The following is a 24,410-nucleotide window of genomic DNA, read 5'->3' as shown; positions in this document are numbered from 1 at the left end:
GTATTCCCTCTGTTGGTAACACTATTTTATCTGCAGGATTAATGGTAGTGCACCTTTTAATAGTTAACTCAGGCGCTGAGAGAATTACATCATAGCCTGTGCGTCGGGCATTAGTTAAATATTAGTTAAAATAGGACTCCGTAGTTAGTTCATGCAATGTTTGTTTAGCACCTTTAAGGAACTCTCCAGTATCATCTGGATGTAACTGCATTCTTGGCCTCTTCCCTTTCAGATCTGGTTCAATTGGGGTGCTGTAGGGCTGTGGCTGTAGCAGGAGTTGATCTCCACTGGCCCAGTATGCTCTTGATTTTTCATGTAATTCCTCTTCCCAGTGAGTTGAGGGTTGCAGCTTGCTCTTTGCACCTCCTTGGCTTGATATTTTCCGTCGCGCCCCCTGACTGTCTGCTCTCAGATGGCTGGGTTCACTTTCCCCCTTTGTTGATCTCATTATTCCACTTATTTGTCCCGTTAGTATGTCAAACTCCACTTCTTTAGGGCATGGTAACACAGGGTAAATTCCCATTATGTCAGCAGGAGCAGAAGCATAGCTCACATTATATGGTGGTGGCCACCTATACTCCCCCCATGATGGGGCTTTTCCTTCTTCATGTTGTTCCTTCCAGTAATTCACCTGTTATGCACTCTTTACTCACAGATGTCTCTAGTTCTCTTTTTCTCTGCTCTCTCACTCGTCCCTCTTCTTCAAACCATTGGATAATCTCCAGTTTCCTTTGTGTTTTCTCACTAGTTTCTCTCTTCATTTCTCCCCAGCATTCTATCCTAGCTTTCAACTTCCTGCATTGTGTCACATCAAATGTTCCTTCTACAGGCCACTGCATTCCCCCCTTTGTCCAATCATGCCATTTCTTCATATATTTTTTAATGTCTTTACTTGCATCCATGTGTCTCGCCATTATAATTCCAGCAGGTGTGAGAAAACTTGTGTCCATTGTGTAGCTTAATGGGATTAAATCATTTATGGAAAGATTAGAATATATAGAGATGTTAATTAACTAAGTATATAATACCTATTTATAAAACAGAATAAAATAAAATAGATAAATAAGTAATACCTACACTACTACTGCACTGTCCTAATTGCTTAACCACTCTAATGTATCCTCACTAATCAAATGACATGAGCATCTCTAGCATTAGCATTCTGCTAACCTTAGCACTAGCCAGTACCTAACATTAACACTTAGCATTAGTCAAAAAGCTAAAGAGCTAAATACCATACCATTTAGCCAATCAGCATCAACAATCTACAATGCATGGGAAAATTCAATAAATCAATAAATTAATATAACTATATCAAATAATATAAAATGAGGAGTATAATTAACCAAGCAATCAAATAAATTAACCAATCAATTAACCAACTGATTAATCAATCAATCAACCGACCGATCAATCACCATCAATTGATAATAAGCAGTCAATTAAGATTAATTAGAAAGACAATTGCTGGTTAATACACAACATAATATACAAGAGGAATTAACACTTAGCTACAATAATCAATCAGCAATTAACAGATTGAACAAAAGAACCACCAACAATCCAACAACTACTGCCACTCCCCCTTCTGGGCACCACAGCTATGTTCAACCACACCAGTAATCCAAATACACACAAGGACAGCCCTCCTTGAACATTTCCTCTCTACTCCACAGCCTGCCCAGCAACAAGCGACAGAAACACTCAGGCCTACCCTACTCTATGCCACTCCCCCTGAAAACTATTTAATATCTACGGATTGGACGTAAAGTAGGAAACACCTACAGGCCAAAAGCAAAGAGCAAAGCAGGGATTAACACCATCCACCAATCCCTATCCAAGTTGATCTACAGAGCTCTTAAATCACCCTATCTGGCACTTGTACCTTATATCTCATTCACCCATTGTCTCCCAATGCAATGAGCTCCTCAATCACTCAATCACTCCAGTCAGCGTGATCCCGACCAGCCCGTCCCCTGCACCACTTAACGAACAGCCAGGGGCGGTACAGTCAGAATCCAGTCAACTCAGAGTTTGGTTATGTATTCACACATGTGCAGTCCAGAAAATGGAGTTTAGTAATACTACACAAAAAAATGTACAATTAATAACGTAATTAATATCAACTAATATTGGCTTAGACCTATTCCAGGCAACAGAAACAGAATACTGTGTGTTTCTAAATGTCTCTAACTTATGACCCTGAATATTCACACACTTACACACACACACCAGACACTCAGATAATATACAATAACAAACCACACTCACACACACTAACTCATCTCACCTAATCTTTACACACCCAACCTGGGATCAGCATTCTGGTTATACAGTATATATAGGGTGGGATGAAAATCAAATTACTTTGCACTTAACAATTATTACATTATTACAGGGCAGTAATGCATCAATCACAACAACCGCAGCACAAATAGCAGAATAGCTTTCAATGGAAGGCAATCCAATTTAACTTTGAACTCCTCAGACCTGAGCTTATAGTTTAGGTTTCTCCCACGTGTTAGGGTTAGGAGGAACCAGTAAGTATAACAAATTATAATTGTTATTACCTATAACAACCCAATATTATTATCTTTGAACATAGAGTTTTCATCTACATCCACTTAATTTTGTGTACCATTTACAACGAATTGAATATTATGGCATCTACACCTACAAATGGGATGCCTCGTCTGAGGATGCCAGGTCTTAGGAGGTCAAAATCACTACTTATTGACCCACATTTAACTCAATGGCAACCGTGTCAAATTTACCTTTGACCACCAATTGCCAATACTATTTCCTTCCCCTCATGGAAGGATATACTTACCACCACTTTACACTTTACACACATACCCACACCTTCTCACAGAGGGATATCCTATTGCACGCTCAGTACACACTCTACAAGAACCATAAAATTATAAGAATTATAAAGTCTGCACCATGCCACAACGAACGATAGGCTCCCCCAGGTGTCCACAATACCCCTCAACTTCCATAATAACCCCTATAAACAACAATAACAACAATAAAAGGTTCCCTACCCAAGGAGAGGAGTTCCTACCCCTTAGGGCCTGAGCCCAAAGCCCTACCAAGCAGACCTGTTTCTAACAAACAGCGGTATCTAGGGCCTCCGTGCACTGTTTCCACCTGCCTGTACAGCCCTGGCTTGCGGGGTTCCCCACCCACACCCCAGTGGTAACCGCAGGAATTTTTCAGAATCCTAGCTCCACTTGCCCGTTCAGACCTATTTGTAACCTATCTTGTCGCCTCAGGTCAAGCTCTTTGGGTTACAAACAGCGGTAGCCGCAAGAATTCCTTTCACACACACATTCACACAGACTCCCCTTAAAAATTAAAATTGGGAGTCAAAAAAAATTTGCTTGTTCTCATCCACTCCCTTCTACCACCCTTTTTCAAATTCCTCACCTTGAAGCCAGCCACTCAAGCCCTCCCTGGGGCCGCGCTCACCCTCAGGGCCACAGACACTAAAACAGACTTTGATGAAACAGGTGTCAGCTTACCTTATCTCTAGTTGTAACCGGTTTCCACAGCCCAGTAGGTGAGCGGTCCCAGTTCAGGTGGTTGAGCCTCTGCCAGCTTGCCGGGGTGGACTGATCACGTCAGGGTCACCACTAAATGTCGGAACCCAGAGTCTCCCTCCAGGTGGACACCACACGGTGGTCCTAGAGCCTTCTCCAATACCAATATAATCCAATAGTCGTGTAGTTCAAAATAGAAATTTGCAGAAAAACAAAGAAATAAAGTACTCCTCCAGGCTTGGATGAGAAAAAGCAACCGGTTTTATTTAGAAAAAATTTAAACCAAAACTGTCACTCAAATACACAGATTCATGAATCGATGCAGTCAAATACACCCCCCTTCACAAATCCCCCAGTATATATACCCTTTAGCCCAGCTGCCTAACCTTGCTGGGTTCTATTTTTATCTCTTTGTTCATGTCTTAATGATTAAACCTGACTCGGATCTATCCTAAAGATTAAAAGAAAGTATTCAAAGTTATTAAAATTAGAATTAGAATTAGCATTAACCTTCCCTTACTGATTAAAATCAAACATACTTAATGATTAAGTATAAGACAAGTATAAGTTTCAGAAATTTCCCACACTTTTTTGCCAATTTATTATTTCATATTTTGTGGGAGGTTCACCATTTTCATCAAAGTAAACATCTTCACCTTCTTTTGTCTTAAAACGCACTTTTCTCAGTTGTTCTAGAAACTGATTGAATAAAGTTCATAGTTTAATAAAATAATCAGTAATATTTTTCTTGCATATTTAAATAAGTGCATTTTGACATGTCAAAATTAAATGCCAAAAAAAACCCATGACTTAAATATATTGTTAACTCACAGTGAGAAGATCAGGCTGCTTCTTCGTAGGACAGGTTTGTTTGCAGCCAAGAAGGTTCATGTAGCATATGGGCAATGGCATACACTCCTTTATAGACATTACTGAAAATTAGCATCATAGACATGTCAGTGAAGGTGTTTTTCACTTCAGAGAGTTTCTCTTCCCCTGTGCACACTGGTATAGCCCCTGAATTATTCTGCCCTCTATATGTACAAGTAAAAAGAGCCTCCCAGAATTTTGTAAAAATGGCACTGCCTACTGACTTCAGTGGTTTTATATCTAGAATGAAGTCCTTCAGTCCTCTTACTGTTGTTTTGGGAATAGCTAGCCCTATGGCTTCTTGCAATATATTATACTTGTCCAAAGTGGCTGCCACTGGATCAGCAATCCATCCTTCAGTTCCTACCCACTGATATCCAGTGATGTGTTCAGAAAATACATAAAGCAAAATCTCAAATTCTTGGGGAGTGACAAATCCCACTATAACTCGGGAAGTAGAACTTTTAATTTGCTCAACAATTCTCAAGACTCTTTCTTGTGAATATGTTTTAAAAAATGGCAGGGAGTATTCTAAACATATGCCCAGTTGTTCTGCGATTTTTGTAAATGCAGCCATCCCGTTGTTACTATAATCATCATGTCTCCTTATTGCTCCCACCCAGGTCCAGCTAAAGTGTTTGACCATCTCTGCAAGTGCTAAGCGCAGAAATGAGGGATATTTCCTTTTGTCACTGAGACATTCACAGGTCGAATAGTATCTGATCTAAAATTAAATTAACATAGTTATATCAGGAATAACAGTCAGTATTATACCACATAATATCACATAATATCATGATTTGTAAATGAACTCTACAATACTACAACTCTATTTTCTCACCTGTAGAATAATATAGATATAGATATAATATAATATGTAATATAGATAATCATAATCTAAATTTTTATATAAAATATAAAAAGAAATGCATAAATATTGATATAGCCATGGACACTGATGAATATGTTTCTCCTATTATGGCTTGAACCTGTGCAGGCTTTGTGCAGATTTGCTCTGAAACTGAGTTCTCATTTCCATTCACAAGCATCATTGCTACTTCTACTCACTGTGTTGGAGAACCACATGTATCAAAGATCTTGTAGCCCAGTGAGACTCCAGGCAGTAGAGATGAACTGTTGTTGATTTCCTCTATTGCATATTTCAAGGTCTGTGAATACTGGAAGGCTCTGAATTCCATACTTATTAAAAAAGACAGAAAAAAACACATTATTCTATAAATAAATCAGTGATATAATTAAAGTGAGTATTAGTATTGCTTAATTTTAATATTTGATTTTAATTTTTCACTGCTTACCTCAAACACTTTTTAATCTCCCATTTAAAATGGAATGGGAAAATTCCATCACCATCCTTCCATATCTGCGGGTATACAGGCTCTCCAAGCAGGCTACAAGTAGTCTCTTCTGCAGTATATGAATTAATGATGGCCATTACCAGATGGAAGAGAGTAAATATAGATTCCATTGAGCTATCCAGCTCTAGAGGAGAGAAAGTTATAATATTAGGTCTGATCTCCGAGCTATCAGAACATAAAGAATAGGTGGTATTTATATAGAAAGAAAAATGAATTCTCCATGGTAAAGTTACACATGTGTATCACAGCCAAAGGAGGTGTGGCATTTCTCTTTTAAAAGAAATGTCCTATTTTATCTCTGGATATTTGCCATATTCTTTATTTGGGGGGAAGCCTCAAAAAATACTGACATGCTTCATCAGTACACATAAAATCTAATGTATCATTAGAGTAAAGTTTAACATTATTAGGTATTCTGCAGGCTTCCTTGTTTGCAACTGTGCATTGTTCACCATTTTTCACCATATTCACCATATTAATGAACCTGGAAAGCAGTTCATAACCTATCTAGCATTTGCACTAGCTCCCTCTCAAAACTGAGATTATCAGGAAAAGGCAAGGATAAATCACAAACTGCTGAGGAGGACTCTACAACACCCTTAGGATCCTGGATACATGTTCACATGCTTGTAAGAAACAACAAAACTCATCCACTACCAATATTTTTTATCTGAACTGATTTAAGCAGGCTTCTATGTAAATAACTTCCAGTAACATAGTAGCTGCTGCATTCACAGTTTTTGTCCTCTTTCCAAGCCTGTATCAAGTCATCTGTGATGGTCTTTTAACAGACTGCCAACATGTCCCACTCATGTTACTGCATCCATCTTTGGTTCCAGAAATACTGCTACCCCACAGTGATGCATATTAGATTACCAAACCATTGTAGCATTACCTTTGTCAATGCAGTAATAGGAGAAAAAAGAGTTAGTGTGTAAGACAGAAAGTGATGGACTAGATATAGGATGCCTTACAACCACACTTATCATGGGCTTCATGTTGGTAGGCACTTGGTCGAGCTTTAGCTTTGGATGAAGGAGGATTCACTTGGTAAACAAAGGACAATTGAAGGTTGCTTTAAAGCAACTGGCAGAAGCTTCATGTATAAATCAGCCATTTTAAAGTCCTCAATCATAGATTCAGCTGCACAAGGCTATGGCCAGAAGGGTGTCATGATGGTATCTTTAGGAATTGTTGGTGGACACCAGGGATGAGGAAAGCTTTCAAAATAAAGGCCGCCTTCCAAGTATTGCTCACAGAGGCATCTCCTGATCAAATTGAGAGGTCTAGTTGAGCCAAAAAAATTTCAAAAAAAGCATTTTATAGAAGCAAAAACTTAGGCAAGCCTATAGTTTAGACAGACCATAGAAACTGAATTTTGGGTGGCCTCATAAATGTTCAGACAAAATATTGCCTCAAGAGGCAACAGTAAAGACAACACCATGAACATGATTTGGATAAGTGTTGATCTCTGGAGGGGATATTGTTAATCAATGGAGCACTTGTAGAAACTCATTAATTCATGCCCTTTCTTGAGGAGGGAAATCCAGAACAAATCTTAGCACCAAGGCATTGAGAATACAGGTCCTTCCTAGCCTGTGAATCAGTGAACCAGCTCTTTAAACATGCACAGATTTTTAGAGGTCATGTAAGTTTGCTAATCCAGTCTGCATGTGTTTTGTGGATATGGAGAAAGGCCTTTGATCATGTATCTTTACTTTGTTGTTGGACCTAATGCAGGGTTACAGGGTATCTGAGTCAGTACTTTTATGTAATACAGTCTCTGTGTGAGTGCAATAAGAGTTTCCCTTGGAATAAAATGAAAATTATCAATGAGGGTTTGTGTCAGGATACAGCCTAGGTAACTAGAGGTAGCATCCCTGTTATTTACCAATGTCATACTGATCTACCTTTGACCCACAGTTAAATGTTTTGCTGATTCTGATGCAGCTGGCATAAAATTCAACATGCCTCCAGTTAAAACAGAGCAAGAAACTCCCTTCTAAGTCATTGAGCTGAGTAGGCCACTACTATATAGACCTAAAATAAGGTTCATGCAAGTGTATTGATACAAGCACTAAAATAACAAGCCACAAATCACACATTTTGTATAATTGAAGTTGGTTTTATTGCAATTCTGCTTTGTTTAGCATTTGTTTACATGAAAATCTATTAAAAAAATTAATATCACACAATAAGGGCTCAGGATATAACTGCCAATTTCTAATATTGTTATATTGAATCCAGTAATTTGTTGAATTTTTTTAACATCCAGTTATTTTTCATGCAAAGAAATAGCACAAAATCTAAGTAAATAAATTTGCTGACAATCAGGCTTTGGGTCCAGTGTTTTGTGTTTTATTTTGGTCCATATTAATCAGCATATTTACATTATTAATCATTGAACTTTTCCCATAATTTGCTTTTTAGTGTTTCTCTCTGGCTTCATGATGATTATGTAGCACTTTGGAAGAAAGATACAGAATAATAAACCAAAGCTTGATGCTAAAATAGCAAATATCTCTACAGCTACAGTGAATTTTCCAGGAGAGCTGACATAAGCTGGAATAAAAGTGATCCAAACTGCACAAAACATTAACATGCTAAATGTGATGAATTTGGCTTCGTTAAAATTATCTGGAAGCTTCCTAGCCAGAAAAGCTAAAACAAAGCACAAGAAAGCAAGAAATCCAATGTAACCCAGCACAGCCCAGAAACCTATAGCTGAGCCCAAACTGCATTCAAGAATGATCTTTTCCTTATAGTGCATTAGATTTTTAAAGGGGAAAGGAGGGGATATGGTCAACCAAAGAACACAAATAAGAACCTGTATGAGAGTGAAGGCAAGTACACTGAGTCTCTGCTGTAGAGGCCCAAACCATTTCATGACATTACTGCCTGGAAGTGTAGCCCTGAAGGCCATTAACACTACTATGGTTTTCCCCAGAACACAGGAGATACAGAGGACGAAGGTGATCCCAAACGCTGTGTGCCGCAGCATACAGGACCACTCAGATGGCCTTCCGATGAATGTTAGTGAACAGAGGAAACACAGACTTAGAGAGAAGAGCAACAGGAAGCTCAGCTCAGAGTTGTTGGCTTTGACTATTGGTGTATCTTTATATTTAAAGAATATGATTGATATTATTATTGTCATAAAAGAACCAACAATAGAAACAACTGTTAGCAAAATTCCCATTGTTTCCTCATAGGACAAATATTCAATTTCCTTCTTTACACATGTAGTCTTGTCTGCATTTGACCAGTAATCTTGCTGACATTGTTCACATTTAATGGAATCTGTCACAGAAGGAGAGAGAGAAAATTACAGGAAAAAATGTAGATAATATAAATAAATATAGATTTAGTTCATTCCTAAATGTATCTGATATTATTGTTGTTATTATTATTATTATTATTGTTGTTTTATTATTTTACTAGTAGCTATTAATTTTAGCAGTAATAGTTTTTCTTCATTAGGGATATTCTGTACCTGTCATATTACTGATTTCTCCAGCAGCACATGTTATGCAGTCAAAACAGCAGATGGGTTTTCCTTTCTGTACAGCTTTCCTTGTACCAGGAGGACAGCTCTCACTACATACAGATTTAGGAACCTTTAATAGAACATGTGGTTACTTGAATGATCATGTTACTCAAGTATTTATATACTTCATAGCATTTAGACCATTCATTTCTCTTATGTTCACCTGTTTTGAATTGTTTGCCCACACAATGGAGGGCATGTTTACTGCTAGTCGATCATGAACAGAAAGAGAGGAGTCATAAAATCCAACTGTGACAAATTTGTACTGATCTTTAGTCGTTTGTCTGTTTATTATTTCATATTTTGCTGGAGGATCACCATTTTCATCAAAATAAACTTCCTCACCTTCTTTGGTCTTGAATCGCACCTTTTTCAGTTGTTCTAGAAACTGGTGAAATAGAGCATTTTTTTAATTATAATTTTTTCTTTTCTTTGCTGTTTAATTTAATTAATGTATGTGTTTGTGTAAAATGCTTGAGTGCAAAAACAGTTTCAGAATCAATATTGACTCACTGTGAACAGATCCGACTGCTTCTTTGAGGGACATGTTTGTTTGCAGCCTAGAAGACTGTGTAAAGTATAGGCTATGGCATAGACTGCTTTATATATATTATTGAAAATAGGCATAAAAGACATATCCGTGAATGTATTTTCTATCTCAGAGAGTTCCTCTTCACCTGTACATACAGTTGAGTCAGCTGAATCATTCTGCACTGCAAATTTGCATGTAAACAAAGCTTCCCAGAATTCATTATAAATGGTACTGCTGACTGATTTCAGTGGTTTTATATTGAGAATGAAGTCCTCCAGACCTGTAACCTTTGTTTGGGGAACGGTTAGCCCTATAGCGCCATGCAGTATTTTGTGCTCATCTAGTTTGGCGACAACTGGATCAGCTATCCAGGCCTCTGTTCCCACCCACTGATATCCAGTGATGTTGTATTCAGAAAGCACAGGCAGCAAAACTTCAAAGTCCCATTGAGTGACAAATCCTACTATCACACGGGAAGTAGAGCTTTTAATTTGCTCAATAATTCTCAAGACTCTTTCTTTTGAATATGTTCTATAAAATGGAAGGGAGTATTCTAAACATATGCCCAGTTGTTCTGCAATTTTGGTAAATGCAGCCATTCCGCTGTTACCATAATCATCATCTCTCCTTATTGCTCCCACCCAGGTCCATCCAAAATGTTTGAGCATCTCTGCAAGTGCTAAAGTCTGGTAATAATCACTGGGAATAGTGCGCAGAAATGAGGGATATTTCCTTTTGTCACTGAGACACTCACAGGTAGCAAAGTAACTGATCTAAAATTAGATTGACACAGTTAGATCAAGAATAACAGTCAGTATTATTCATGCTGTCACATAATATCATGTTGTAAATCATCAGTTGGGAATGAGCTACACAGCTATGCATTTCTGTCATTTTACCGTATGAATAATGTAAATGTACATAATGCAAATTCTTACTAAAGGCATGCTGAAAGGTCCAATACTTTTTGATATAGCCATGGACACTGATGAATATGTTTCTCCTATTATAGCTTGAACCTGTGCAGGCTTTGTGCAGATCTGATCAGAAACTGAGTTCTCATTTCCATTCACAAGCGTCATTGCTGCTTTCACACCCTCTGTTGTGGAACCACAGGTATCAAAGATTTTGTAGCCCAGCAAGACTCCAGGCAGTAGAGATGAACTGTTGTTGATTTCCTCTACTGCATATATCACGGTCTGTGAATACTGGAAGGATCTGAATTCCAAACTTGTTAAAAAACAGAGACAAATATATATATATATATATATACATGTGTAACTTTCTAATAATGTCATTCATTTTTACATTATTAATAATTTATTAGTATATTTCACTTAATAAATATACTGCCTACCTCATGCACTTCACCATAGGTGGCATAACCGAATAGGTAGAGTCTGTAAATTCCCATTTAAAATGGAAAGGGAAAATTCCTCCAATTACAATATCACCATCCTTCCATATCTGCGGGTATACAGGCTCTCCAAGCAGGCTGCAAGTAGTTTCTTCTGCAGTATATGAATTGATGATGGCCATTACCATATGGAAGAGAGTAAATATTGTTTCCATCGAGCTATCCAGCTATAAAGAAGAGAAAGTTATAATATAAGGTCTGATCTCCCAGCTAATCAAACAGAAAGAATAGGTGGTATTTATAAAGAAGGAAAACAAATCCTCTATGGTAAAGTTACACATGTGGTTCACAGCCAAAGGAGGTGTGCCATTTCTATTCTGGATGAATTAGGCCTTCACCCTGTTTGACCTCTGGGCTTTTTATTTGTTTTAAGTAAAAACTTCCTTGTGGACATTTTTTGAAATTGAGAATCTTCTATAAGATATGCAGCAAGATAATTTCCTGGTATTTAATTATCTTTTATAGGATACATCATTCTTATTTTATTGAAAGCTTTCTCTTTACTACTTGTTGTCTTGGCTTTTATATATTCCTTAAGCAGTAGATTTATGCTGTGATTGTTAAATGTGTACTGGGATGTGCCCAGTAGAGTGATTTGAGGAATGGTTTTTGGTTCACCTGGGGGAATCAAGCCATACATTGAATGTGGTCTAGGGTTTTGCAGGTATTTATATTGAGCAGTTTTGTCTGTGCCCTTCATAGAATATAAGCTTTTATTTGTCACATATACATTACAGCACAGTGAATTTATTTTTCACATACGTCAACGTTGTAAGCTGGGGTCAAAGCACAAGGTCAGCCATGATACAGCACCCCTCTTGTGCAGTGGGGATTAAGAGGCCAGATGGCTAGCATGATTACCTTCATGGAGCATGATTACCTTCATGGAGCATGATTACCTTCATTCTTAAAACAGGCTTTGTCTCAAAATACTCAACAGAACACATTATTAAGATATCGTTTACACATTACCCTTGATGCTGTAAAGTGGCTAGAACACAAGGCCAGTGGTAGCCCAGTGGTTAAGGTGTTTGGCCACATATCAAAAAGTTGTAAGGTTGTAAGGTTGTAAACTCAAATCCCAAGACCACCCAGCTGCCATTGCTGGGTCCTTGAGCCAGGTCCTTAACCCTCAGTTGTATGAAATGGAGTAACTGCATAGTGTACTACATCCCATCTGGGACAGAAATCTATAATGGAAAACTATACAAAGAAGTACAGAATAAAGACAAAATAACATATGCCACACACCAGAAGTGCATAGCATAGGTGCATACCAGCTTTTTGACTCTATGTGTCACAATCTTGTCTGCTGTGAAACCATGACATTGTATAAAAGAGGAATAGTGAGAGTGTCTTTCAGACTTGTTCCTGCATTGTAGTAGGAGTGAATATTTGGTACAAAAAAAAAAATAAGCTATTTTAGTTGGTATGGAGCTACAACTGAAAACAGCTAAGATGAGGTTCAAAAAACTAAATCAACATAAAAAAAATCACTCATTTTGAAACATTGAGAGTAGTTTTATTGCAATTCCTGCTTAGTTTATCACCTATGTACATAATATCTTAATTTCCATTCCCAATGAAATGGTTAATATCATGCAATAGGGGTACAAACAGTTCAAACTGTAATTTTCTAATATTGCTGCCTTGAATACAGTAATTTATTAAATTTGGATATCACCCAATTCATTTTCATGTGAAGAAATTGAATAAAATATAAACAACTAAATGTGCTGACAGTCAGGCATCAGGTCCAGTGGATAATATGTTTTGGTCCATATTATTCAGCATATTTACATTTACAACTTAGTGAACTGGTACTTTTCCCATAATTTGCTTTTTAGTGTTTTTCTCTGGCTTCATGATGATTATGTAGCACTTTGGAAGAAAGATACAGAATAATAAACCAAAGCTTGATGCTAAAATAGCAAATATCTCTACAGCTACAGTGAATTTTATATATATATATATATATATATATATATATATATATATATACACTATATTGCCAAAAGTATTCGCTCACCTGCCTTGACTCGCATATGAACTTAAGTGACATCCCATTCCTAATCCATAGGGTTCAATATGACGTCGGTCCACCCTTTGCAGCTATAACAGCTTCAACTCTTCTGGGAAGGCTGTCCACAAGGTTTAGGAGTGTGTTTATGGGAATTTTTGACCATTCTTCCAGAAACGCATTTGTGAGGTTACACACTGATGTTGGACGAGAAGGCCTGGCTCTCAGTCTCCGCTCTAATTCATCCCAAAGGTGTTCTATTGGGTTGAGGCAGGCCAGTCAAGTTCATCCACACCAGACTCTGTCATCCATGTCTTTATGGACCTTGCTTTGTGCACTGGTGCACAGTCATGTTGGAAGAGGAAGGGGCCAGCTCCAAACTGTTCCCACAAAGTTGGGAGCATGGAATTGTCCAAAATGTCTTGGTATGCTGAAGCATTCAGAGTTCCTTTCACTGGAACTAAGGGGCCAAGCCCAGCTCCTGAAAAACAACCCCACACCATAATCCCCCCTCCACCAAACTTTACACTTGGCACAATGCAGTCAGACAAGTACCGTTGTCCTGGCAACCGCCAAACCCAGACTTGTCCATCAGATTGCCAGATGGAGAAGCGCGATTCGTCACTCCAGAGAACGCGTCTCCACTGCTCTAGAGTCCAGTGGCGGCGTGCTTTACACCACTGCATCCGACGCTTTGCATTGCACTTGGTGATGTATGGCTTGGATGCAGCTGCTCGGCCATGGAAACCCATTCCATGAAGCTCTCTGCGCACTGTTCTTGAGCTAATCTGAAGGCCACATGAAGTTTGGAGGTCTGTAGCGATTGACTCTGCAGAAAGTTGGCGACCTCTTCGCACTATGTGCCTCAGCATCCGCTGACCCCGCTCCGTCAGTTTACGTGGCCTACCACTTTGTGGCTGAGTTGCTGTCGTTCCCAAACACTTCCACGTTCTTATAATACAGCTGACAGTTGACTGTGGAATATTTAGGAGCGAGGAAATTTCACGACTGGATTTGTTGCACAGGTGGCATCCTATCACAGTTCCACGCTGGAATTCACTGAGCTCCTGAGAGCGACCCATTCTTTCACAAATGTTTGTAAAAACAGTCTGCATGCCTAGGTGCTTGATTTTATACACCTGTGGCCATGGAAGTGATTGGAACACCTGATTCTGATTATTTGGATGGGTGAGCGAATACTTTTGGCAATATAGTGTATGTATAAATGAAATCCTCTATGGAAAGGTTACACTTGTGTGCTGCAGTCAAAGGAGGTGTGTCATTATTATGCACAGAAATGAGTAGGCCTTGATGGATTGTTTAGCCTGTTTTACCTCTAGGCCACATCAGGGTGAATAATCACTTTTTTTTACTGCATCTGTTCATTTTCTTATTTTTGTCTTTGATTGATTGATTAATTAATTAATTAATTAATTCGTTCATTCATTCATACATTCATTCATTCACTCTTTCTTTCTTTCTTTCTTTCTTTCTTTCTTTCTTTCTTTCTTTCACTGATTCCTTCCTTCCCTCCTTCCTTCATTCATTCACTGCTTCCTTCCTTTCTTCCTTCCTAGACTGATTCCTTCCTTCCTTCCTTCATTGCTTCCTTCCTTCCTTTCTTCCTTCCTAGACTGATTCCTTCCTTCCTTCCTTCATTGCTTCCTTCCTTCCTTTCTTCCTTCCTAGACTGATTCCTTCCTTCCTTCCTTCCTTCCTTCCTTCCTTCCTTCCTTCCTTCCTTCCTTCAGTCACTGATTCCTTTCTTCCATCCTTCTTTTCTTTCTTCCTTCACAGATTTCTTCCATTACTCTTACATATAATTTTTTGGACTTTTTGAATTATAAATCTCTATATTTGACCTTTTGTATATTTGCATGTTCACAAGCCTAGCCAATGCACAATAAATGATTATGTCCTTACTCATTTCTATTTATAGTCCCCTCGATTATCTTTACCTCCATATATACTACAGCTTGAATTCACCCCCTTGAAATGTTCCACTTTCTGTAGAATTACAGGAATCTAAAACTGAAACAGACTGAACAGATTTTTTGACACAAATCAAATCAACTCATAATAGTCCCTAATGCCGGGTTCACACTGCACGACTTTTTGCAAAGTTGACGACTAGTTTTGCAAAATCAAGGCAAAGTAGAGCGTGTGCACGCGAGTGACAATCGCACAGTGTGAATGACCAAAAACTCGATCTGACCGAGTCGCCGATGAGTCGTGCAGTGTGAAAGGAGCTCTGACATTGGCGAAGACCTACAGCCAATGAGAGTTCGGGGAGAAGTTATAGACCACAATATCAGCAAGCTTGGCTTCGGTTGAAGCATAATATTATAGTTTAATAGAGTTTATAGGTTTTTATCAGACAAAAAGGTTTCAAATATAGTTATATCAGAATAAATAAGCTTTACAATTACATCCAACAGAAATAAAGCAGAAACATTTGCTTGACCAGCCGCATCAGTAGCAGCACATTGCAAAATTATTCATTTGTTCAATTATGCAGGACGCACAATCCTTGTTTCCCGCACAGGCCATCTGGCTCACAAACTTTTTGTGGGGTAACATTATTATTAGTAACCATTATTTCCTTATTATTTCTTGCGTACATTCCATTGTGAAACGCAGTTTGCGTACTAGACAGACTTGTCGGAGATTCTTCCTATTGTGTAGTCATGCAGTGTGAAAGCTCCTGTCGCTGAACCAGTGAGAACACAGCAATGACTGAATGCTCCCCTAGATAGTTGTGCAGTGTGAAAGCACCAGTGATCCGATGACTGTGAAAATCGTGCAGTGTGAACCCGGCATAAGGAGCAGAGGGGTAAATCAATGCTATTTGTTATGTTCTCATATAACAATGGTATTTATATAATTTATATAATTTCACTATATGACTTTGTTGAAGATATGTGTGTGCACAAACACAAGAAGGTTTCCCGGTTATTATCACTGGCCCTGGAGGTTTTCAGGTGTTCATAGAACCACAGCATTCAGTTCAACTGGATATTCAGAAGAAACAGGAAGTTGGGCAGCCTTAACTGGAGGGATAGTATTACTCAGTCAAAATACTGTGTAATCTTTCATGCTATTTCTATGTGTATTCATTATTTTTTAGATTTCTCTTGATTGACAAATTCATGATTTATTGAATAAATGCCATACATTTAAAATCATAGCCACTTAAAGGTTTACATGTACCATTTTATAGCAAAACTAGCAAGGATCCATGAATAAACATATGCTTATTTTAAATTTTTGGTTTGTTTCCTTTCTTATATCCATTTGTTTGTGATCCTGTTCAGAGTGGTTTGGAGGGTGCTTTATTCATCATATGTTTTTTGGTGTTTTTGTCAGGCTTACGTAAAATTATGTAACACTTTGGAATAAAGATACAAAAAAGTAACCCAGAACTTGAGGCTAAAATAGCAAATATCTCCACAGCTACAATAAACTTTCCAGGAGAGCTGACATAAGCTGGAATAAATGTAATCCAAACTGCACAAAATATTAGCATGCTGAATGTGATGTATTTGGCTTCATTGAAATTATCAGGTAATTTCCTTGCTAGAAAAGCCAAGATAAAACACAAGAAAGCAAGAACACCTATGTATCCTAGCACAGACCAGAAACCTAAAACTGATCCCACGTGACATTCTAAAATGATTTTATCTTTGTAGTGGAACATATTTTTATAAGGAAAGGGAGGAGAAATCGTCAGCCAAAGACTACATATGAAAACCTGAATTAAAGTGAAGGAAATCACACTGAGTCTCTGCTGTGCAGGTCCAAACCACTTCATGACATTACTGCCTGGAAGTGTAGCCCTGAAGGCCATTAACACCACTACAGTTTTCCCTAAAACACAGGAGATACAGAGGACAAAAGTGATCCCAAACGCTGTGTGACGCAGCATACAGGACCAATCAGAGGGCCTTCCAATGAAAGTAAGTGAACAAAGGAAACACAGACTCAGAGAGAAGAGCAGCAGGAAGCTCAGCTCTGAGTTGTTGGCCCAAACAATAGGAGTCTGTCTGTAGTAAAAGAAAATTAACCCAACTATGATTGTGAGACATCCACCAAACAAAGAGAATGCCATCAACAAAATACCCATAAGTTCATTAAAGTTTAGGAATTCAATGTTTTTGAGATCACATTGAGTCTTGTTCCCATTTGACTTGTATTCATGTAATACAAGTCAAATACTAGTGGCCAATGGGAAAAACATGAAGGGATGTGCTATTATTAGATTTGGGCCAATCATCAGAAGTATTAGTTCGCTCAAGGGACAGGTTTGGTAACAGTGAGGCAAAGGAAGACAAGACAATGATCATGTCAAATAAAATTTGTTGTATTAATAAAATAATAACAAAAAAAATAATGTAACAATTTAGGAAAACTGTATAAGTTCAGATATATTTCCCGGGGAAGACAACAAGAGAAAAGAAACACAAAATCCTACCACATTACAGTATACAGTTCAGTCTTTACATGGGCATGGCTCGCCAGCTTCAACACATCACAAATTCCTTATCATGTAGGAGAAATTAACTGAAATCTTCAGATGCACTCCAACGGTGATGGTGGTGATGTCCACTCAGAAGATGAAAAAAAACAAACAAAGGAAAATTCAAGAAGATAGAAGAGAAGCAGAAAAAAAGAAAGAAAGGGGGAGAAAAAAACCCAACCTTGCAAAAGACAAGGTCAAAAGATGAAATTAGACATTTTCTTAAAAATACACATCACAAAAAATTCTTATAAACAAATAGTAAAAATTAAGAAAAACACTACCACATATGTTTCTTTTATATTAACAACAATAACAAGCCTGTATTTGTTCAAAAAAAATAATCACACGGCACACCTAACTCCATGTGCTCACACCTCGTGCGCATGGTAATTACTATATCTTAGCATAAATGCATAAACAATTGCAAAACGATAAAGTTTGGTGTTTAAACTTAATTTCTATAACTTGTATATAAGTTTTAACACAGTGTTAATATAAGGCACTTACCAAGAGAAACGCTTATCCTTTTTTTCCCCCAAACGCAAATGACTGAGTAATGACCCAACTGGCCGTCCTCTCCCTCCTTACCCCTCACGTGGCACTGATGTTATATCTGCTCCCATCCGCTGACTGACTACATTCAGCCTGCAATGCTGCTTCAAAAATGAGTAATCTTCTCTTTTGTGTGAATCTCTAGCACACTATCTCTCTCAATTTACCAGATAACTAGCCCGTTGTAAACCAGCCTCATGCTCTTGCCATTACTCGGCTTCTCTTCCGGTTCTTCTTTCTAAGCTCCGCCATTTGTAAATGTTGTTCAATAGGCTAGCATCTGAAACATCTGTGAAGCGAGTGTGGGCATTCTCAAGAGACTCATCTCCGGTGCAGGATTTCTCAGCCTTCTGTGACTCGGGGCTTAGTTTACAGTCAAACACACTCTCCCACAGTTCAACCAGACCTGTATTTCCTGGATTTAAAGATGGTCTCCTGCTTGCAATAAACTCTTTCAAGCCAGGAATGTTGGAATTGGGCACTGCAAGACCTATTGCACCACCGACCACCGCATAATTCATGTCATTGGAGAGGTAGCTGTAGGTGATCCATCCTTCACTTCCAACCCACTGAAAACCAGTCACATTCTTATAGTAAAGCTCTTTTATGAGGATGTCCAGGTCATTCCCATCTGCAAAAGCTACAATGACATTAGAGGTGGATTTCTTGATAATATCCACCACATTTAAAAACTTTTGTATGGGGTCAGTCCTGTCAATAGCCACAGAGTACTCTATACATACTCCCTCTTTTTCAGCAACTTCTAGAAAAGCAGCCATTCCATTATTTCCATAGTCACTCCTACTTCTAACAGCTCCCACCCAAGTCCAACCAAAATGTTTGACCAGCTTTGCCAGTGCTGTGCTTTGGTAATAATCATTAGGAATTGTCCTGAAGAACGAAGGATACTCCTTTCTGTTGCTAAGACATGCACAGGTAGCTGAGTGGCTAATCTGCAAAAGAAAATGCCATTTAATAATTATCATAGCATTTCTAATCACGTCCATTTTTAATTCATTTATTAAATAAGCAAATACATATTGTAAACAGCAAAATATCTAGCACATATCGTGCTTCTCACTAACTAGACAGATATACTCTAGACATTATAGATATTATGTCCAAAATTTATAATTATTATATAATTATTACTATTTAAGGGTATCTTGTGCATTATCTTTACATACAGTCTGCATGTTTACTCAGATTCCCCTTTTACTCACCACCGGTATATGAAATGGGCCCATGGTCTTTGCAATACCTATAGTTGCTGTGGAAGTAGTTTCCCCAATGACAGCATGCACAGTGGAGAATTTTGTGCAGTTTTCTCTCTCCACTCCTGGCCTGTTCATGAGAAGCAGAGACGCCTTTACATAGAGAGGAATGCTGGTACAGGAACCATATATTCTGTAGCCCAGTGTAAGGTCACGAAGAATATCTGTGCTATTGTTAATCTCCTCTATAGCAAATATCATTGTCATGGCATACTGCAATTCCCCTGGATCAAGCCTGAAAACACATGTAGGTATAAATGAAACATTATATATTAATAATATTTGAATTTGAATTTACTTATTCTAATCTTTGCTTGCAAGTATTTCTTTTAGTGTTGTCTTACCATTTTGGTGTTTCATTTCAGGTGTGTTATATTCCATTAACTACCAACTTACCCATAACATCTCATATTTCCTGGGTTGACCAGCAGTGCTGGATTTATACCAACAGGATACTGATGAAATGAAAAAATGCCTCCTATGGATACATCACCCTCTTTGGAAAAATGAAGGAGATCGTCTGTTCCATATGCTACACATTGCTGTTCTTCAGCTTTAGCAGTAAAGAATATTATCATTAATATATCTGACATTAAAAACATCATGCTATATAGAAGACATATGTCTCTGAACTTTAGACTATGTCTAACACATCCTGTCTTTATATACTGCTAATAACTGTGGAACATGGGACCTTATTATTAAGAATGCAGCTGTCTTACATATCAACAATTAATTACAGCATATTTAATCAAAAGGTCAATTATGATTTCAGGGTAATTTATTAAGTAAACAATGATACAATAAATTAAATTATTATTAATTCATAAAATAATTGTTTTATTATCAAATGAATGCTTAATTAAATGATTATTATTACATTTTATTTTAATTTGTTAACTTTTATTTTATTAAATTATGTTTAGGGAAAAAAACTGAAAAAAAAGTTTATTGTTTTGATTCAAAATAATTGTGTTTGTTTTATTTCTGTGTTAAACTTGTTAACATACTAAAAATATTGTTTGATTTATACATTTTTCCATCAGAACAGCATGTTAAGATTTTGTATTTGCTTTGCCCATTAGATGCTTTCTTGTATTCTTTTCTGGCTTTAGTATGATGATATAACATTTTGGAATAAAGATACAGAATAGTAAACCAAAACTGGAAGCCAGAATAGCAAATATTTCCACAGCTACAGTGAATTTTCCAGGGGAGCTGACATAAGCAGGAATAAATGTAATCCAAACTGCACAGAATATGAGCATGCTGAATGTGATGAATTTAGCTTCATTAAAATTATCAGGCAGTTTACGAGCCAGAAAAGCTAAAATAAAGCATAAAAGAGCCAAAAGTCCTATATATACCAGCACAGCCCAGAAACCTAGGTTTGAGCCCAAGTCACATTCTAGTATTATTTTATCTATATAATGAGCCATGTTTTTTTGAGGCACTGGTGGTGCAAGTGTTAACCACAGCACACATATAATAACTTGAAAAAGAGTGCAGCAGAAAACACTCATGCGCTGTACAGGCACTGAACATTGGGGGAAACTGCTACCTGGTACTGTGGCTTTAAATGCCATCACCACTGCAATTGTTCTAGCTAAAACACAGGACATACAAAGCGCAAATGTAATGCTGAATGCTGTGTGGCGCAGCATACAGGACCACTCAGAAGGCTGTCCAATGAAAGTAAGTGAACAAAGAAAACACAGAGTCAGAGAGAAGAGAAGCAGGAGGCTCAGTTCAAAGTTGCTTGCCTTTACAAGTGGTGTGTTTCTAAAATAGAAAAACACCAGTCCTACTGCTACAGTAATAGAAACTCCTGTTAATGAAACAGCTGTCAGGAGAATCCCCATGTTTTCATCAAACGAAAGGAATTCCACTTTCTTTGGAACACACAGGCTGTGATTTTCATTTGACCAGTATTCCAGAGGGCATCTGATGCATTCAACAGAGTCTAAAATGAGAGAAAACAGTCACAATCATTTATCTTTTTATCTTTATATAGAAATCCCTACATCTTTGTTTTGTAATTATATGTCTGGCCATGAAGTAAAACATGGACACATACCAGTCTCGTTGCTGATTTCACCCACAGGGCATTGTATACAGGCAAAGCAGCATGGTGGCCTCCCTTTGATTTGTGCCTGTCTGAATCCTGGCTCACAGCTCTCACTGCAGACAGATCTTGGCCTCTGACACACATCCTGACTCAGTTATACTTTAAAATAAAACATTTAGTAATAAGTTTACAGTAAGTTTTCACTTCTGTGCCTTTCATACCTACCACATTGCTATTTTCAGCCCAAACTATATTAACAGGATTCATGACAAACTGCTTGTCGGTTGGGAGAGAGGCATCGTAGTAACCCACTGCAACAAAGTTTATTTCGCCAGCTGAATTTTTCTGCCAGTTCACCAGCTCATATTTTGCAGTAGGGTCTCCGTTAGCACTGAAATACACATGTTCACCTGATGGCATTGTAAAGTTCACATGCTGTAAGGATTCTAGTACCTGTGGGGACAAATCACCATTTACATGCATGTGTATTCTTGTAATTCTTTCCTCTCAGTACTGCTGCATTTTTACTGAACTTTTTAAATATATATATTTTTTACCTGACCCTGTAGGAACAGATTTTTTTGGGTGCAGTTTACATTTCCATTAGCATTGCAAGCCAAAGCATTATGTAGAGCATGAGCTATTGCATAAACTGCTTTATACACATTGTTGGAAATCCTTAGCTCTGAAACATCAGTGAATGTATTATTTATTTCTTTGAGATCTTCAAATCCAGTACAAAGTTTCACATCCACTGTTTTGGGTGAAAACTGACATCCAAATGTAATTTCCCAGAATTCTATCAACAGGGAATTTGAGGGAATCTGAGATGGGTGAACCTTTAGCAGGAAGTCCTTTAGCCCTGGTATTTTAGATTTATTGATGGTAAATCCTAATGCACTGCTGATTACTTTTGATGTAGTTTCAGTTGCTAAGTATCTGGCAGTTATCCAGGACTCACTGCCTACCCATTGCAGCCCTGTCACATTTTGAGCAAAGGCCTCATCTAACAAAACATCCATTTCATTTTGAGCCAGAAATGCTACTAACACCTTAGCTGTGCCTTTTTTGATTATTTCTACAACTTTAGCAATGCTCTCTTTTGAATTAGTCCTTAGAATTGCTTCATTATACTCAATGCAGACTCCCTCTTTTGCAGCTGCCTCCACAAATGTGGCCATGCCGTTGTTGCCATAATCATTGTCGCTTCTTACTGCTCCAACCCAGGTCCATCCAAAATATTTCACTAACTGTGCTAGAGCTCTGCTCTGGTAGTAATCACTGGGAATTGTTCTGAAGAAGGATGGATATTCATTTCTGTTGCTCAAGCAAGCACAGGTAGCAAAATGACTGATCTGTTGAACACATCAAGACAGTATTATTCATGTGACACATTTAAAGGGAATTAACAAAAGCACTTTTATGTCCATGTATTTTACCACTGGAATCTTGAATGGCCCTGTTGCTCTTGACATAACTATGGTTGAGGAAGACTCTGATTCCCCAATGATGGCTTGCACTGCTGAATGTCCAGAGCATGTTTCTTGAGCTGTAAGTTCCTGACCATTTATTAAACCCACTGCTGATCTCATTGAGGCTAATGTTGAGCCACAACTATCAAATATCTTATATCCAATGGAAATATTAGGAAGTAGGCCACTTTTGTTTATTTCATCAATAGCAAAGATCATGGTCTGAACAAACCGGAATTCTCTGAAGTTCAGACTAAATAATTAAAGATAAACAAGATATATTTTTTTTCACAATAGCATCATTTCATATCGTTATTCACAATTTGTTTACATTATTATACACTTCCACAGACCCTGACAAATAAAATGTTAACTTTGGATTACGAAAGAAGCACAATGATTAAAAAAATAAACAAACCTTGTGCAGATTAGACGTTGTGGCTTCTCAGTAAATGACAGTGGCTGTAATGTAATTTTGCTGTGAATTGAAAAAGCTCCTCCAATGATGACATCACCATCCTTGGAGAGCTGGGGGTACTCGGGGTTCCCAATCATTTGACAATTAGCCTTTTCTCCCTTTACTTTGAAGACACAGAGGAGCAATAAAGAGTGTAGAAACATCACAAAGGCTCTGGGTGCATTTCCCTGTTACAAATGGAAGAGCAGGTTATATAGGGAGCAATGGATCCTTATGGGTGCCTTCAATATGAAATCATGTGATCATATCTCAACACGTCATCACCATTTTTTTGTGGTTATACTAAATGCATGCTTAGTTAGGTTAGTTGTCTGTCCCAGAAATACATTTATGTTAGCGTAAATACATATAAGTTTGACTTTATTTGGCAACATTTGCACATATTTTTTATTCATTTTGGAGTTCAGCAATGAAGCAAGCTATTAAAAAATACAATTTTTTCTAGATATTACTAGTCCATAATAATATTATTGGGTATGGAAATTTCATCCACTCTTTCTTGTAGATTGCTTCGCTATATGCGTTCAATATATTTGGTATCTTGGCTGACTAAGCCACATTTGCTTCCTAAATTTGCTGATATTTAATAAAACCCACTCTTCCATCTACCTTTGCAATTCTTTGTCATTGGCACATGCTTTCTAGACATATGTCTGGTAATTATGTCCAGAGAGTTATATTATTTCTTCATCAGTCTTCAGCACATTTCCATTTTGTGTGCATACATCACCTTTCCAGGC

The 24,410-nt window shown here is 37.7% G+C and overlaps 2 protein-coding genes and 1 pseudogene across 2 annotated transcripts; all 3 read right to left on the bottom strand.

Moving 5' to 3' along the window:
• Positions 1–8,189: 8,189 nt before the first annotated feature.
• Positions 8,190–11,442, bottom strand: LOC131351528 (extracellular calcium-sensing receptor-like). The gene is made up of 6 exons (XM_058386944.1): positions 11,228–11,442; positions 10,809–11,100; positions 9,852–10,643; positions 9,502–9,726; positions 9,285–9,408; positions 8,190–9,091 (listed from the first exon to the last, which is right to left on the bottom strand). Exons 1-6 carry the CDS (start codon positions 11,440–11,442, stop codon positions 8,190–8,192), a joined length of 2,550 nt encoding a protein of 849 aa, XP_058242927.1.
• Positions 11,443–16,617: 5,175 nt separating this feature from the next.
• Positions 16,618–20,254, bottom strand: LOC131351527 (extracellular calcium-sensing receptor-like; annotated as a pseudogene).
• Positions 20,255–20,707: 453 nt separating this feature from the next.
• LOC131351526 (extracellular calcium-sensing receptor) lies at positions 20,708–23,747 on the bottom strand. The gene is made up of 6 exons (XM_058386943.1): positions 23,611–23,747; positions 23,160–23,445; positions 22,278–23,075; positions 21,925–22,173; positions 21,730–21,853; positions 20,708–21,615 (listed from the first exon to the last, which is right to left on the bottom strand). Exons 1-6 carry the CDS (start codon positions 23,745–23,747, stop codon positions 20,708–20,710), a joined length of 2,502 nt encoding a protein of 833 aa, XP_058242926.1.
• Between the last annotated feature and the right edge of the window lie 663 nt (positions 23,748–24,410).

This window comes from Hemibagrus wyckioides, linkage group LG04 (genome assembly GCF_019097595.1).
Source record: "Hemibagrus wyckioides isolate EC202008001 linkage group LG04, SWU_Hwy_1.0, whole genome shotgun sequence".
In the NCBI taxonomy this organism is placed as follows: Eukaryota; Metazoa; Chordata; class Actinopteri; order Siluriformes; family Bagridae; genus Hemibagrus; species Hemibagrus wyckioides.
This window is presented reverse-complemented; position numbering and strand designations above follow the sequence as displayed.

What these genes read in the sequence shown, in the direction of transcription:
- LOC131351526 (XM_058386943.1), bottom strand. Translation starts at nt 23,747, where the DNA reads ATGATTGGGAACCCCGAGTACCCCCAGCTCTCCAAGGATGGTGATGTC. An exon ending in GGCCATTCAAGATTCCAGTG is followed by an intron (nt 23,076 to 23,159) that starts GTAAAATACATG and finishes TGTGTTCAACAG; the next exon opens with ATCAGTCATTTTGCTACCTG. An exon ending in TGAAATCAGCAACGAGACTG is followed by an intron (nt 21,616 to 21,729) that starts GTATGTGTCCAT and finishes CTCTCATTTTAG; the next exon opens with ACTCTGTTGAATGCATCAGA.
- LOC131351528 (XM_058386944.1), bottom strand. Translation starts at nt 11,442, where the DNA reads ATGGAAACAATATTTACTCTCTTCCATATGGTAATGGCCATCATCAAT. An exon ending in GACCTTTCAGCATGCCTTTA is followed by an intron (nt 10,644 to 10,808) that starts GTAAGAATTTGC and finishes ATCTAATTTTAG; the next exon opens with ATCAGTTACTTTGCTACCTG. An exon ending in AGAAATCAGTAATATGACAG is followed by an intron (nt 9,092 to 9,284) that starts GTACAGAATATC and finishes CTTCTGTGACAG; the next exon opens with ATTCCATTAAATGTGAACAA.